Below are 16,787 nucleotides of genomic sequence, written 5' to 3' on the forward strand. Positions count from 1 at the left end.
GTTCAGCGCTCCTCCCCTCCCTCCTTGGCGGCCGCAAGATCGCCATCAGGGGGCCGACCCTTCCTCTCTCTCCGCCAATGATATCGGGCTCTTGTACGATGACATCATTCCCTTCTCCTTCCAGAGACCAATAGGCGGGCTCCGTCCGTTTCCCCTCGGAGCAGCACCTGTCAAGGCGCTTAAAGAGGCGGCGGAGGCGATCGGTCGTGCTCCTCTGCCTTCGCGAGGGCGAGAGGTGCTGCCGGAACGGGATTATATTTCATCCTCCATTAAAAGCAATCTGGACAAAACAATCCTGTGGCTATTGAACGCAGTCTTCTGGTTCTCAGCCCAAAACGCCTCGGGGAGCTCATAAATCCTGTCTTTTCCACGATGTCGCCCTGCAGATTCGTTGAATTTATTATTATTTTTTTAGTTCTCTTGTCTTTTGGGGAAGATGTAGAAGACAAAAGATTTAGGGGTGCATAAACACTGTCGCCAGTAGCCTTTGCTTAAATTAACATCTCATGCATTTGAAAGTAGAATCTGCATTTTGCGGTTACTGCCAAATAAACTTTTGCTTGACACGAAGCAGCTGTGCAAACATCAAGTTTGGGTATGTCAATATGAATTTGGGAGAATTTGTGCCTCAATTTCAATAGCAGAAATATCTTCCTAATTGTAAAATGGACAGGGGGGAATCCCATTTACAGCAGTTACTGGGAAACCTCTGGGGGGGGGAAATAAACTTTTAACAAAAAATGAAGGAAGATCAGAAATTGCATCACTCCTAGAGGTACAGGTAGAAACCTGTACATGGAGGAGGCTACATTGGGAGGCTCTGAAAACCCTTCAAATTCAGGTCAGTTTCCCAACGGAATGAATCAGCCTCCACAGAGTGAGAGGGACTTGAAACACTTAAAGTCCACTTTGATGAAAAACTGCCATTTGAAAAAGGCAAGAAATTGCCTTCTTCCAAAAAAAAACAACAAACAAAAACCCTAACCTATCTACAAAAGGTGATAAGACATGTGGTATTTTCCAAATATTTTAGCCCAGGGCTTTTTTTTGTCATAGAACGCCCAGAACAGAATTCCAGCACCTTTTTTGGATGGAACCTTGTAGGGTAGGCAAGGTGGGTTGTATGACGTGTGTGAGTTCTGGCACCTTTTTTTTTTTTACAAAAAAAGCACTGTTTTAGCCTATAATCCTCATATCTCCAGGCCATACTGGCTAGAAGTGACAATATACTCAAAATCAAGTGCAAATCATCAAATTGTGTACCTCCCTTTTACTTGCCTCAGTCAGGTCAGCAACTTTCAGATGTGTGGATTTTAATTTCACAGGATTCCCAGGTTGGCTCCATATATTTGAAAAAAAAATGCTGAGGTTGCAAAACACTGATTTACCCAATAGTTCTCCAACACAGATATACCATTCCTTCTACTTTTCAATTGACAATGCAAAGTACAAAGTGAGAACTTTATGCGTTCATCAGATTTGTGAAATTATCAAATCAAAGTTTATTTTAGGTTGCCATAGAGAAGGACATCTCTCTTCCTGTAATAGCTACTAAACTGTAACTGTGTTCCTGTGGTACACTGAGAGAATCTGATATAGTGGTTAAGATGCTGGCCTAGAGACCAGAACACTGTAAGTTATAGTTCTGCTTTAGGAATGAAAGCCATCTGGGTGACTTTGGGCCAGTCATTCTCTCCTAACCCAACCTACCTCACAGGGTTGTTGTGGGAAAATAGGAGGAGGAAGGCATATTAGTTATGCTCGCCACCTTGAGTTATTTATAAGATAATAAAGGTGGAATAAAAAATATAAATAAATGCACTGAATCATAAACCAGCAAATCACATTTAGCCTAGAATAGTGTGTAAACTCAACCTGTGCAGTTAATTTTTGGTTCTGCATAACATAATGTACAAAGCCAGAATATTCAACTGAATCATGAATAAGCACATTATGAAAATGAGAGAAGCTAGAGGTCAGTATACAAAGCAATCAGAAAAAGATTTCTATCATTAAACTGGGACACAATTTGTCTCCAGTTCATATCTACATATTCAGTGAGTCTGTATACATCAGTGTGTTTGAAGAGCTCCAGCATGTAGTACTGTACTTTTGATAATAGTACAGAAAGTATTATATTTATAAGCATCAGAGAAAAAGTACTAAAGGCATCCAGATTGAAAAGTGAAGTGTGGGAAGGGACAACTGAAGCTTGTGGTATTTTAAAGACTAACATACTTATTGTGTCCATTTAAGCTCATGGTAGAGGACAGAAAGGCCTGGAGGAATGTTGTCCATAGGGTCGCGATGGGTCGGACACGACTTCGCAGCTAACAACAACAACAACAACAACTTATTGTGTCAAAAATGGAACAGAAGATTCAGTTGTATAACAAAACAAAAAATAATATTTGCTCATATTTTGTCCGGTCCAAGCCTATTACAACATGAACAGAATAATTGTTCTGGAAAGTAGACTGAAGAGATGCCCTTCCTTGCTCTGGTATTTGAATGTGGAAATAACAAGCTTTTCAAATTAATTAAAAGAAAACATACGAAAGAGGAGCATAATCAAATAAAGACTGGACAGGCCTCTTTTTCTTTAGATGTGTTTCCTTCATGCAAACTGTTGATGTGGTACCACTTTGTTTATCAAAGGGAATTTCTAATTATTAATTAAAGCTTGCATATCTTTTTCATTCATTGTGATGGTTGCAGGAGTGGTGTACAAAAAGATCACAGGATGAAAACAATTTGTGAATATTTTAAATATATAGTAAACAACTGAAGAAAAAGACAATGAAAAGAGAAACATTTTAAAGTAGATATTCAGCAACCACTCAGGTTTTAAATAATGTAGGATAATATTGCTCTGTCTTTTCATGACAGGGATTAAAAGCCAATTCAGAAAAATAATGCGAAGATCAGTGGAGACTAACTGGGAAAATACAGATGGCAGGCAGGGCAATGGAATATGCCTTGTTATAACAGGGATGGCAGTGGCCAATATGACTCAGCGGGAATGTATTTTCCTTAGCCCAGTGTTCTTCATCCTTAGCTATTTGAAGATGTATGGACTTCAGTTCCCAGAATTCCCTAGCCATGACTGGATGGAAAATTCTGGGAGTTGGAAGTCCACACATTTTACAGTGGTGCTAGTCTCTGCATGCAGAGCAGCTGGGCCCTTTGACTGTATTTCTGGGGAGGATTTAAGTCTTCCAAGTCTTTTCCAGTCTGGTTCCTCTTGTCCATCCAGTAATAACAGACAGAGATGGTAGACAAGATGGCAGCTACAGAGCTGACTCAAGGCAGTTTGAAAGGACTCAAGTTATGACTGGTTGCTTACTGACTGTTCAGAAGACAGCAACAAAGGACCCTGAAAAATGATACTTAAGATCCAGATTCGAAGTTCCAATGGCTGCCCCCTCCCAGTCATGTGACTGCATTTTGGACATTCGGCATCCAGCCTGCATTTAAGGCCTTTTGCAGGGTCTTGCAGTCATGTGATCACAATTGATGACATTTTTTTGTCAGAAACTGGCATTTACTCTCCCCCCCCCCATGTCCCTGAAAACAGGCTGCAATCATTCCAAAAAAAGTATTGGTATCCTCCAGAAAGCCATATGTCTCCAATTCTGGTAATGTTCTGAAAGGTATCAAAAATCCTGCCATTTTTCCGGGCTTCGGGACAGGGCACATAGTGAACCCTGTAACATTTTGTTCAGTTTTATGGTTTTTCTTTTTCTCGTTCCTGTTTTTATAGAACATAAAGTGTCCGGCATCTTTGGGAATAAGATAATCTTTCAATCTGTGTAAAAGAAATAACTAAATGCTCCTTTGATTCAATCTGTTAGTGAAACAGTTCAGCCCACACTTCACTCTGGAAAAGACCATCAGTCCTACAGTTTGTTGTTCGTGTTTCTATGGAATGAGGAAACTATGAAATAAGTCATCTCCACCTGAGTTTTAAAATGATTTTATTTTTTAAAAAAAGTAAATGAAAGAGCAGCTGGCATGTCCTAAAAACAAATTCTAGCAAATAGAACTTCTTTCCAATTATGCTTTTCGGCCCCAGAAATACTCCAGAGGCATCCTTGGAAAATAAGAAGGGGGAATTTTATTTGAAAATTGTTCCGGGAAGAAAAAGTCCAGGATTAAGAGGAGAAGGCTGTAGAGCACCCTGGAAAACTGCAAAGACAACAGCAGGCTTACCAATTTGTTTTCTCATATATGAGTGTTTTGTGACTATCAGTGGCGTAGCGTGGGTTGTCAGCACCCGGGGCAATTTGCGCCCCCTAACCCGGTGACGTCATGGCACCGCCGAAAAGACGCGCCCCGCAGCGGCGTAGACTTTCCAAGAAGAGTCGCGCGCATGCGGGATGCTTCCGGGTCCCTCTCGAGGGCGGCTGGGCGGGGCTCCGACCTGCAAGAGCCGCTGCATTCAAGCTCACACGTGAGCCCCGCTAAATAAAGCCACGCATGCGCACGAAGCTAGGCCAGCCGGCCGGCGGGTCCATCTTTGCTCGGCCAAGCCTGCCGGGGCGCCTGCGGGGCGCTTGCGGTTGGCCTGAGCCTGGGCGGAGAGTTGGGCGCTTCTATTTATTTTATTCAGTTTATGTGGCCGCCCATCTCACCTGCCGGACTCGTTTCGCTTTGCAAGAAAGAGCAGCTCGAGAGCGGAGCCAAGCCGACTCTGTGCAGCCCTTGGGGCTCCCTGAGCAGCTCAGTGCGAGCGCCCCCCCAGATGTTGCGCCCGGTGCGGCCCGCCCCCCCTGCACCCCCTACGCTACGCCACTGGTGACTATCCACACCCATCTCTCTTGTGATTTTATGAGAGTATCTATGATATGAATAAGTTTGACAACGTATGTATTCAGTATTAATTGTTCTTATTTGCAGCATGTTGCTTCTGAGAGGACTAGAGTATTGTGCTCTCGAATCAATCACCTGCATCAACAGTAATTCAGCTCTAGATGACAGTGTTATTAGTGTGTTACATAGGGTCATTCATCTGCAAAGGGCAATAGAAGAAAGTATTGTACAGGTAGTCCTCAATGTACGACGACAATGGAGGACAAAATATCTGTTGCTAAGTGAGGCAGTTGTTAAGTGAGTTTTGCCCAATTTTACGACTTTTCTTGCCACAGTTGTTAAGCGAATCACTGCAGTTGTTAAATTAGTAACATGGGTGTTAGGTGAATCTGGCTTCCCCATTGATTTTGCTTGTGAGAACATCACAAAAGGGGATCACGTGACCCCAGGACACTGCAACCGTCATCAATATGAGCCAGTTGCCAAGCGTCTGAATTTTTATCACTTGACCACGGAGATGCTGCAATGGTTGTTAAGTGAGAAAAACAGTCAAAAGTCACTTTTTCTAGTGCCGTTATAACTTAAAACAGTCACTAAATGAATGTTGGTAAGTCAAGGGCTACCTATAGAGCATCTTCTGTCAGAGAAACAGAGGATCAATATACCTGTGTCAGTTCTCCCCCTTCGCCCAAAAGTCTGCCTAAATGAGCAAAAAAAGCTAATTTGAAATACGAAGCCAGAAACCGGGGAATTCTGTTGTGCCTCTGCTACTTGCTTTCCTTTCTCCTTCTTGAAGGAAACTTTGCTTGTTTTATTCAATTTCTATAGCTGCCCAACTCAACGAAATGACTCTGGGCAGCTTACAATTCTAAAATTCTAAAACAATTAAAACAAATGAAAAGACATTAAAATAATAAAAACATCCACAAAATAAATAAATAAAAAGAACTTCCCCGACACAGACCAAGTGTCCAGTCTTTCCTCCAATCAAAGGCAAAAGGGTCACTACCTGGGGCCCAGTTTCTGGGCAGGGAAGAAGCAGATTTGCCAGGACAGCTGGAGCTGAGCAAATCACTCTCATTGGCTAATCATCTCTAAAACTCTTTCCCCATACATCCTAAATTCTCCTCATGGAAAGCTTTGTATCAGGAGAAGGAGGAAAACATCATTTCTAAACTGGAATGACTAAAGATTATTCTAGGCCACCTCAGCAGTGGTCTGTGACAGTATGGCAAGCAGGATGTGAGGATGAGACCCTGATAAAAGTTGCTCTTGGCGTCTGTCAAAAGTCCTTTTCGTTTTTAAATAAAGGCTATGCGAAGCATATGATGGAACCTTCTGGAAACCAACAAAAACATCCTTCCAAACTTGCTGAGGTAGCTGTGTCTGCCCAAAGTTCGGTGTCACCATTCTCAGATGTTTTCCTAACCTTCTGAGATACAAGTGCATAGCCTGAAGACACTTCCCTCAAAACCAAGCCATGCCCAGACTTCACTATGGCTCCCTTGATGCTCTGAGCAGCCAATTCAGAGGGCACGGTGTCCATTTCATGAAGTGCTCTGCACCTCTCTAGTCTTTATCGTTATTGCATTTTGCTGGCCGAGCAGTTGCCTCAAGGCAGCTCCAAAGCAAAGTATGAAGGTGAGATGCCCACACCTTTGGAGATCCTCTGTTCTGGATCTATTGATGGTGTCCCTTCATATTACTGGCTGGTTACCATTCAGTAATACGATGACAGGCTCCTTACCTTCGCCAGCCACTTAAGATAGGTACCTCTCACTTGAAGCGCTTTGCAAAACAAGTTCCCATCCGTGGTTCAGCCTCATTATACCTTTCCAAATTACAGGAACAAACTGGCCACTCTGACTTGTTGGAAACACTAATGCAGGTATTTCGTGTCAATGCACTTGCTTCTGAAAGTCTTATTCCTTATTGCTCCTTATGCCTCAAGAATGGTGACAGAATGCATTTTCTCTCCAACCGGGGAAGCAGCAATTACAGGCTCTACTAGCTGGGGTACTTTTGCTGGCATTCCTGCACTGCCTGTTCCAGGCTCTTGCGGATGGACTCTGCATATTTCCTGAGGCTGTTCTTCTGTTTGGGTCCTACCTTGGGGCCAGCCAGGGCCAGCAGGAAGCTAAAGAGCTGAGAGGGCAGAGGATAGGCAGGCACTGAAAGGAAGAGGTCAGGGATCTCATCGATTGGAAGGAGCTTCTCAAAGCAGCCAACAAGATATGTGGCCCTGGCCTCACCCGCCAGGAAATCAGGCAGGACACAGTTGAGGGAAGCCGAGAATGCGCCGTTTGCTTTGAAGGTGAGCCAAGGGTCTTTCTGTACCCAGCCCAGCCATTCTGCACAACTGGCCACGGCACCATGGGAAAAGAGCAGCACAATAACGCCACCTTCTTGAAGCACCAAGCGTCGCTGTGCATGGAACCACTGCATGGGCCCCAGGGACCCCAACTCCCCACGGCTCCACAACTCCAGAGATACAGGTAGTTGCAGCTGAGTCAGTGCATCTGCCAGGGTGCCCACCACACGCTCATAGCCTTCGTGATCTGGAGAGTAGAGAAGGAGGATACGTCGTCCCTGAAGCGTTGCTGCGGTGAAAAAGAGAGGGATCTGAGATACTCCATGAACAAAGATAAATCTTCCTATTCTGGATCTCTCTTTATTTCCTTCTAATCCAGCTCCTTCAAGCGGCTCTCCTATATCTGGATGCTTTGTCATCACTGCAAATTCTGCATGTTGAAGATCAATTTCTCCCCCCCCCCCCGTCCCCGCTTCATTTTCCAAACCCTCCTTTTTCTCTTTGCACTTTCTCTTAATCTACTGCTGATTTCCCAAAGGGCAACCATGGAATTCGCATTCAAAACCATCAAGAGTTTGGAGTGGATCTTAATGACGGATATATATTCATTCGTAACAACTTGTGATTGATTCAATTGTTAGGGGTCTTTCAGACACTTCGCCTTTCAAACCTTCTGAATCCACAACCCAGAGTAAATGACTGGCCCGTTTTGTGTATTTTGAGATCTATATGCTTGAGAGTCCTGCACATTTGAGAAGAGCCAACTAATCTATGCTTGCTCTTTCTACCCACAAGCTGAGCACAAAAGACTCTTTTGTCTCACCAATTAGTGCTTGCTTTTGAGGGCTGATGACTGACTGCTGTATCCATCTCACTCACAGCTGTGCTAAACACCTATGCCTTCTGCCTCCTCTCAAAAAAATAAAAAATAAAATAAAAGAGAGTACAGCTAGTCCTTGCTTACCAGTGATATATTGGGCCAGAAATCCCACTGCTAAGCAACACAATTGTAAATAGAAACATCATGCGATCTCGTTGACTTACAAATGTCGTTAAGTGAATCACAGTAAATCATTAAGCAAGGACCTCATGTGAACGTGATTTCCAACTTCCTGCCAGCTTCACTGCTGACCTTGCTTGTTGGAAGCCAGCAGGGAGCATCAGAAATTGCAATCAATTGATGCTATAAGAGCTGCATCTTTGGGGACCAGTCATGATTCCCCATCATTCAGTGCTGTCATAATTTCAAGTAGTCACTGAATGAATGGTTGTAAAACAAGGATTGTCTCGGCATTTGATAGGATTCTCTTTGTTACCGTATCAACAGAAGAGAATATTTGTAGCTCAGGGTTGAACTGCAGGGTCCTTGGTGCTGTCTGACCTTGATTGTTTTCTGGTAGACGTTTCATTACAAATTAGGTAACATCGGCAGTACACTGAATGAAACGTATGCAAGAAAACAACCCAGCTCAGAGAGCATCAAGGACTACTTTTACTATGCTCAGCATATTAGCAAACATCCATTGCCAACCAGATTCCAATGCTAGTTACTGGAGGAATGCATGTGGATGGTTTGGTTTTTTCCCCTAACCATGCCTGCAAACTGCTACAAGAAGAAAGAAAAGGTGAAGTGAGACCAGAATTACACCCACTGAGGACACAGACTCTCTTTCAAGCACATAGCACTGATCCTAAAGAGGCATTTACTCTTTGGAAGTGGCATTTTCCCATTCGCAGATACTGTATGAAGGTTCTGACCTAGAGAATTGCTTGTAACAATGTGTATTTAGCAGAGATTTCCCCTCACCGGTGGTGGGATTCAAACATGTGAACAACTGGTTCTCTGTGTGGATGTCACTTCTGGAAGTCCATTCTGGGCTTGGGCAACAAAAAATTAGCTACCGGTTCTGCCAAAGTGGTGCGAACCGGCTGAATCCTACCACTGCCCCTCACCCACTTCTGGGATTCCTCTCACCCTATTTCTGGGAGAAGGCATGGCGGCGCAGTGGCAGTATCGCAGGTAAACTCTGCCCACAGCCTGGAGTTCAATTCTGACCCGTTCAAGGTTGATTGAAGCTTCCCAACCATCCAAGGTTGGTAAAAAGGGGACCCAGTTTGTTGGGGGCAATATGCCGACTTTGTAAACCACTCAGAGAGTGCTGTAATGCACTATGGAGCAGTATATAAGTCTTAAGAGTTATTGCTATTGCTATTCTGATCTCCTGGAACTTTAGTTTGGAAACATTTCTATCCATAGGTAAGGAACAATAAGGGAAACTTCTCTGAAGTAATGTTGGGTTTTGGATCCCAACATCAATCTTGCCAAACTACAGCAAACTGCTTGCATCACTAAAGTTATACTCCAACAACTCCTATGAAGGAGCTGTCTTGACCTTCTTCCTCCCAAGCAAACTTATCTAAACTTCACTGTCTCTTGCTCCTCTGAAATACAGCCCCTCCTTGCTGGGAGTCCAGACTGCATTCCATCACAGTAAACCCCATTCAGGACAGAAATGAAAGGCTGACGATCAGAAAAGGTACAGAATAATCTGGAGGTTCAAGGGAGTGATGATAGGAGATGCCCCAAAGAAGAATTATTGCCTCTTTTATATTCCAAATGCTACAAGAGCCTCTGTTGCCTTTACCTCTGGAACTGTAATCTTCTTTCAGGATTTTGAACCAGCCTGTAAATAGAGAAAAACATTAATGGGGTGGTGGAAGCCTACTCATTGCCAGATCTGGGATGTGCTGAGGGTGAATTCTAAGTTGGAAGAATGAAATACAACTTCTGTAGCAAATGGACAAAAGCCATCATGACTTCAAATGCAAATACACAGATGGCAGATGATCCACAGCTCCTCCATCGTATTGAACTTAAACTTGAATGTGTTGAGTGAGGATGAAAGAATAATTAAATAGCAATGAAGTCTGTGAACTCCATTCAGAGCAGAAATTAAAGACTAAAGAGAGCAAAGGCTTTGGTCTTGTGAGATTAGCTCTTGTGGGAATCTGGCCTCTGGAAGAAGGAAAAGGTCCACCGGAACAAAGATGATTCTCTTGTTCTTCCTCTTCTGCCTTAAGATTCTTGGGACGGGGGGGGGGCGGGAAAGGTAGATGGGTGATATGAAAGGAAGCAGATCACATGTGGAAAAACCAAGGAGAGAGAACATGTGGAAGAAAGAGATGTTGCTGGAATAAATGAGTGAGATGGAGACTATTAGCATATCTAATCAAAATATTAGAATCCATAAAGCACATTTTTGATTTTGTCAAGTCATTGTTGACTCCTGGCGAATGCCTGGACAAGCCCCTATAGTTTTCCCAGCAAGATTTCAGAAGTGGTTTGTCCTTGTGGCCTTCTTCCTAGGGTTGAGAGACAGAGACTGGCCCAAGGTCACCCAGCTGGCTTTGTGGCTAAGGTGAGACTAGAACTCACCATCTCCTGGTTTCTAGCCTGATGCCTTAACTGCTATACCAAACTGTCTCTCTCTCTCTCTTTACTCTATTAAAAATTAAAATTGATGCATATGCTGCCACTACTACTTCTCAGAATTGTTTGATGGGATTTTAGTAGTGTCATTTTTCAAGATAGGCTGGCAAATAATTTTAGTTTCACAGTCCCCTGAGAAAGTCACACTGAGCTTGATATTAATGGCAAGACTGCCATATTGCCAGTTTTCCATGATCTTTGAACCGAAGCAAATCTTTGAACTTGGCTTGATTGCCACATAGTAGTCAGTGCAATTGCTTGAGCAGTGCAAAACAGTAGAGAAATGTTCACAGAAATGCAGTACAACGAAAAGTCCTTAAGGTAAGGAAGGCAAATGAATGAGAGATGTGGCAGGATTGTTAGCAGACAGGAGGCCAAGGTTAGGATGAAGGGAGCCAAGAAAAGAGCAAGGGAATAAGCCACCGAGGCAATACTTATTGAGTATGGCAGCAATGGGCTGGATTCATTGTTTGAAAAACAAGGATACCTTTTACCAATTCTTTCTTGAGCAGGACAATGAGCAGAACAGAGCAGCTACCTAGGAGAGTGACCAACCAGATCAGCACCCAGTAGGTCCGGGGATCTGCATCAAAGTACAGAGGGAAGAAATTCAGTACTATAGACGAAATTGGTCCTAGACCAATTTGCATGGCCCATGCCCTTCCCTTCTTGTCATTTTCCCATTGGCCAGCAATCCCCAAGCTTTATGGCACCAGGGACCAGTTTTATAGAAGACAGTTTTTCCACAGACCAGGGGTGGAGGTGACAGTTTCCATTTTGCTCACTCGCCCACTGCTCATCCCCAGCTGTGCAGCCCAGTTCCTAACCGACCACAGACCCTGCCATTGGCTAAGGCTGAAGGCAAAGTCTTGGTTAGATAGCCCTGGCTTCACTTTAAGGTTGACTTATTTGGGTCTTCCCTGGACCTGGAGAGTTGCCATCTTTAACTCTTGACAGGGTCTCGTTTCCCCAAACACAGTTAATACACAATTTTGGGAGTCTTCCTAGATTTGCAGCTCCTGTTGGAGGAGAAGGAGGCAGCTGTGGCTTTTGCATAAATTTATTTTGTGTGCTATATGGGCCCATTCCTGGATCGGGAGGCCCAGCTCATAGTCACTGATGTCTTAGTCACTTCCTGACTGGACTACTGCAACGAACTCTACGAGGGGCTGTTCTTAAAGATCACCCAGAAGTTTCAACTGGTCCACGATGCAGTTTTGGATAATTTGTACGTGCAGTTTTAGATGCCCATGTTACACCACTGTTGGCTCCCAGTTTCCTTCTAGATGTAATTCAAGATGCTGGTTTCCACTTTTAAAGCCCTGCATGGCACGAGGCTAGGTTATTTGAGATACCACCTCTCTCCAAAGGTATCTGATTGTCCCACCAAATCAGATAGGGCGACTGAATTCCAGGTCTTCTCCATTAAACAATGTTATTTGACAGGACCTATTGGCCTTCTCCATAGCCCATCTGCTTTAGGGAACAGCTTCCCCACAAGAATTTCACATCTGGATATGTTGGCCAGGGATGTAGAGAGCAATAGTCCCACTCAATCTCAGTGAAATCAGATTGGAAAAGATTGCTTGAAATCATGACTAGAGGAAAAAAAATCATTTTATAGCATGCCTATGAATTAAATTGCACCCCTACTAAAGTCTATAAGTCTTTAGTCTAAAGTCTATAAGTTGAGTGGTTTTCACACATTGTTTCCCTTCCCTGGGCTGTTCCACACAAGCAATCCAATCATTTTCTACTCTAGCTTTCTGATGTGGTGGGTTTCTAAGTAGTATTCCTAGTCTTCAAACACAGGACACTCACAGTGCTCCACTGAACATGCCCAGAGTATTGTAGCATTGGTCCCTTCTTCTTGCCACACCTGTGGAAAGCAATAAAGAACTGTCTAGTAATAACAATAACACCTGTCAAGTACCACATAAGACAAAGACATAAGGCAGGACGAAAAAAGCAAGAATGATCTAGATTTAGGTGAAGTCCCTTTAACGTTTATCAGGACTAAATGCAGAATCTTGGAAGCTACAGGAACACTGTTCAAGTGATCAAAATAATCTGCATTCATAGTGCGACTCCTAGGCCATTCAGCCCAGCCAGGGAGATATTTGGAAATCTCTTGAAGTATTCCAGGAGCCTCACTATAAATGAAGATTCTTTTGATCACTTGAACAGTGTTCCTGTAGCTTCCATGATTCTGTATTTAGTCCCGATAGACATAAGCCAGGGGTCTCCAAATTTGGTAACTTTAAGACATGTGGACTTCAACTCCCAGAATTCCCTAGCCGGCATGGCTGGCTGAGGAATTCTGGGAGTTAAAGTCCACATGTCTCAAAGTTGCCAAGTTTTGAAAGCTCTTACGTAACCCATCAGCTCATTCATTCATTCATTCCTTAATTCTCCCGTTCCTTTCCCAGCGTCTCCACAATTCCAATATGAGATCTTGGATATGGTGTAGAAAGAGACTGATACGTCGAAAAAGGGATAGATTATATTTGTAAGTTTTAAGGAAGTGGGTTGAATTTTATGGATTGGATTTTGCTTTCATTTCATTAGGAAATGGCTAAAGTATATCTGAAGGTCCTGTCTTTCATTGCATGAGCATCCATGGTTTCACAGGCTTCCATTCAAACCCTAAGAAAAGTCTTTTCCATTGGCCTTTTTCAGAGTTGGAAGTGGGGACTGCCACAGAGGATGTGATCTGGAAGACAATACCAGCACTAGCCTGTTTTACTCCTTCCAGTATAATAAAAAGTAAAGGTAAAGGTTCCCCCGCACATGCGTGCTAGTCGTTTCCGACTCTAGGGGCCGGTGCTCATCTCCGTTTCAAAGCCGAAGAGCCAGCGCTTGTCCGAGGACGTCTCCGTGGTCATGTGGCCGGCATGACTAGACGCCAAAGGCACACGGAACGCTGTTACCTTCCCACCGGAGTGGTCCCTATTTTTCTACTTGCATTTTTACGTGCTTTCGAACTGCTAGGTGGGCAGAAGCTGGGACGAGTAACAGGCGCTCACTCTGCTACGCGGCACTCGGGATTCGACCCGCCAAACTGCCGACCTTCCGATCGACAAGCTCAGCGTCCTAACCCACTGAGCCACCGCGTCCCTTTCCAGTATAATAATAACATCTTAAAAACACGGACAAGAGATATTTGAAAGAAATCTTCAAGCACTCCAAAAATAAGACAGGAAAACAGGACACTTTGCAGGCATAGCGGATAACACTTTTCTTCACATTGGCTGTGGTGTCCTTAGGATAATCAACATAGTTATTTCAAACCTCTTATTACACTTCCCTTAGTTTAATGCATGCAATATGTAAAGATGGCAGGAGGAGGAACAGAAAAAGAATGAGGAAAAGGTGGATAGTGGACTCCACCGTGAAGGAAATCCTAGTCAGTCCGGCAAAAGAGTCCATATTCTTAATTTAAAGAGACTTCTCTAGTGGGAGGAGGACCACCATCACAAGTCAACATGGAAAGATAGAGCAGCATTATTTGGCAGCAGACTCAGCTTCTCTTATAAAAGTCTTGGTTTAATCTTTGATATCCAGACAGAGGAGTTTGAGCTGATTTGCACATCACAGTGTCCACCAGTATTAAAAAAAAAGGCAGGTGAAATATCTCAGCTGCTGTTCCTTGAGATATTCTTCCTAATATACTTGTCAGTGGTCAGGTACATCAATAGGGCTGCCACTTCACCAAATGGCTGAAAATGAGTGCCAATGTGTTGTATGCCTTCTGTTTTGATGGAGAGCCCATCTGGAGACCTCTATTCCTCCACCAAGGATTTATTGGAATGCATTATATCAGGGGTCCTCAAACCTGGCCACTTTAAAACTTGTGGACTTCAACTCCCAGAATTCCCCAGCCAGCCATGCTGGCTGGGGAATTTGGGGAGTTGAAGTCCACAAGTCTTAAAAGTGGCCAGGTTTGAGGACCCCTGCATTATATAAAAGCAAGTATGTCCTTTTTCCTGTTTGTTTCCTCTTTCTGGGTCATAGCATTCCATTTTCTTGGCTTCAAGCTCTTGTTTTGGTACTCACCTGCATGCACTTTCCTAACTCCATGCTGTTCCTCAGGTCTTCCTCCAATCTTTTGCTTCTCTGTAAAGAAGGAAGGAGGGGGGAAAAATGAAAGGACCACTGGATTGCCCACTGCAATAAGGGTCAGACTCACAGAAGGAGAAAGACAAAGGCAGGAGAAAGGCCTTACTGTGTTGGAGACCTGAGCAGTGGACACCCAGGTGCCTTGCTCCATAATTTGCACTAAGGAATTCCCCCAAGAATCCTGAGTCTCCCGAAACAGTAAGTATCGCTGACCTCCTGTGACATCTAGGAGAAAAGCAAAGCAAAAAAAAAAAAAGATTAATCTCAGCCAGAATTTAACATTCACGAATTTAACATTCGGTTCTTGCATTCAGAGGGTATTTTAAATCAGACAGTGGTGTTGAGAGTCTATTTTTCCCCCCTAAGCATCTTTGGTACCAAGAAGCAGGAAAGCTAGATTCTGAGAAAGCTTTGCATCGCAGCCCCCTCTCCTTTTTGAAACCAAAACACCGCTTGATTGTGAGCATCTCATGTGATGAGCTGGTGCGTTATACAAAAATAGCCTTGAAATTGTTGCCGTTTGTTGCAAGCCCTTCACCCTTTCCATCATGCCAGGAAAATGCTGCCTTTGTGCATAAGATGAGGGGAGGGAGCTATGGCATCAATGCCCTTCAGAGAGCAGACAGTAGGCAGAGGCCCCTTCAGATGGCTGTGGGAGACGTGCTTCCTGTTGTTCTTGATCTCCACTGGGCTCTTTGCATGGGGCAAATCGACTGCCGAAGAGAAAGGAACAGCAGAGATGGGCAAAGAGTGGTGTCCAAATCAGAATCTTGGCCAAGGGTAAAGACTCATCCTGACTACAGGCAGGACCCCAAGGCCAGTGTTTGCTTTCTCTGTCTCTCTTTCTGTCCCCCCCTCCCCCATCCATTTCATTTTCCACCATATTTTTTAGCTGATTTAATCTCTGAAATCAGTCTCATGACTTATTTTCATGTGATGCTCCTGGAACAACCAATTTATTTATTTAATATATAGCATCTAGAAAGGTCATGCAACCACTGATATATAAATATATAAATATGTTTAAATAAAGCATTAGCATACATACATACATACATATGCATACACACTCATAGAATAGATAATAATAGAACATAATAGATAGATAGATAGATAGATAGATAGATAGATAGATAGATAGATAGATAGATAGATAGATAGACAGACAGACAGACAGACAGACAGATAGATAGATAGATAGATATAAATGTATGTGGACAATACAATATATGAGATAAATATTAAATTAAGATAAAACAAGATAATACAATCACTATAACATGGTGCCATAGAGTTGCAATGGGATAGATGCAGTGCTTTTTTTGTACTGTAAAAGAAAAAGGTGCCGGAACTCACACATGTCATACAACCCGCCTTGCCTATCCTACAAGGTTCCATCCAAAAAAGGTGTCGGAACTCCGTTCTGAGCGTTCTATGAGAAAAAAAGCCCTGGATAGATGTAATAATTTGATATCTAAGGAAGCTAACCCTCTAACTCAGGGGTCTCCAAACTCAGCCCTTTTATGACTCATGGAACTCCCAGGCACACTGGCTGAGGAATTCTGGGAGTTGAAGTCCATGAGTCATAAAAGAGCCCAGTTTGGAAACCCCTGCTCTAACTGCTTCTGGCATGGCTGAGATGAGCTCATCCCAGGTGCCTTGAAATTTCCTGAGGGGACATTTTTGAACTATATGTGTTATTGCTTGTTCTGGTGCACCACAACTGCATTGTGGGCTTTCTGCCATTCCCCACCTAAAGAGAGCTTCCTGGAACCATTTTTGGAGCTGAAATAAATGTTGCAGAACAAACAGAACTGCTAATTGTGGGAACGGTTAGGCATGCATCTGCATCAGCACTTACCATTCTGCAGGCAGCTTTGGAGGTAGGTACTTCCATTCCTTCTTACCTGTACAAAGAGGGGAAACTTGGATTGCTGGAATATGGGGAGATTAGCATGATAACATTCAGGTTTTTGTTGGAAGCCTTGAAGTGCTTCCGTGTTGAAAGGATTAACTAGTGACATCACTGATGCACAGGGGACTCCTTTCACGTCC

At 43.5% G+C, this 16,787-nt stretch overlaps 1 protein-coding gene across 1 annotated transcript in view; it reads right to left on the reverse strand.

Moving 5' to 3' along the window:
- Positions 1-4,800: 4,800 nt before the first annotated feature.
- The window catches only part of IL17RC (interleukin 17 receptor C), a 36,528-nt gene continuing 24,541 nt past the window's right edge, over positions 4,801-16,787 (reverse strand). Inside the window, exons 14-20 of the mRNA XM_081319084.1 lie at positions 16,594-16,639; positions 14,839-14,957; positions 14,670-14,729; positions 12,435-12,492; positions 11,101-11,196; positions 9,769-9,807; positions 4,801-7,412 (exon numbers count right to left, since the gene is read on the reverse strand). Coding sequence (XP_081175210.1) covers positions 6,820-7,412; positions 9,769-9,807; positions 11,101-11,196; positions 12,435-12,492; positions 14,670-14,729; positions 14,839-14,957; positions 16,594-16,639 — 1,011 coding nt within the window. The 3' untranslated portion in view covers positions 4,801-6,819. The remainder of the gene's footprint in view (positions 7,413-9,768; positions 9,808-11,100; positions 11,197-12,434; positions 12,493-14,669; positions 14,730-14,838; positions 14,958-16,593; positions 16,640-16,787) is intronic.

Source organism: Vipera berus (assembly GCF_964194415.1).
Source record: "Vipera berus genome assembly, chromosome: 2".
Taxonomy (NCBI): Eukaryota; Metazoa; Chordata; class Lepidosauria; order Squamata; family Viperidae; genus Vipera; species Vipera berus.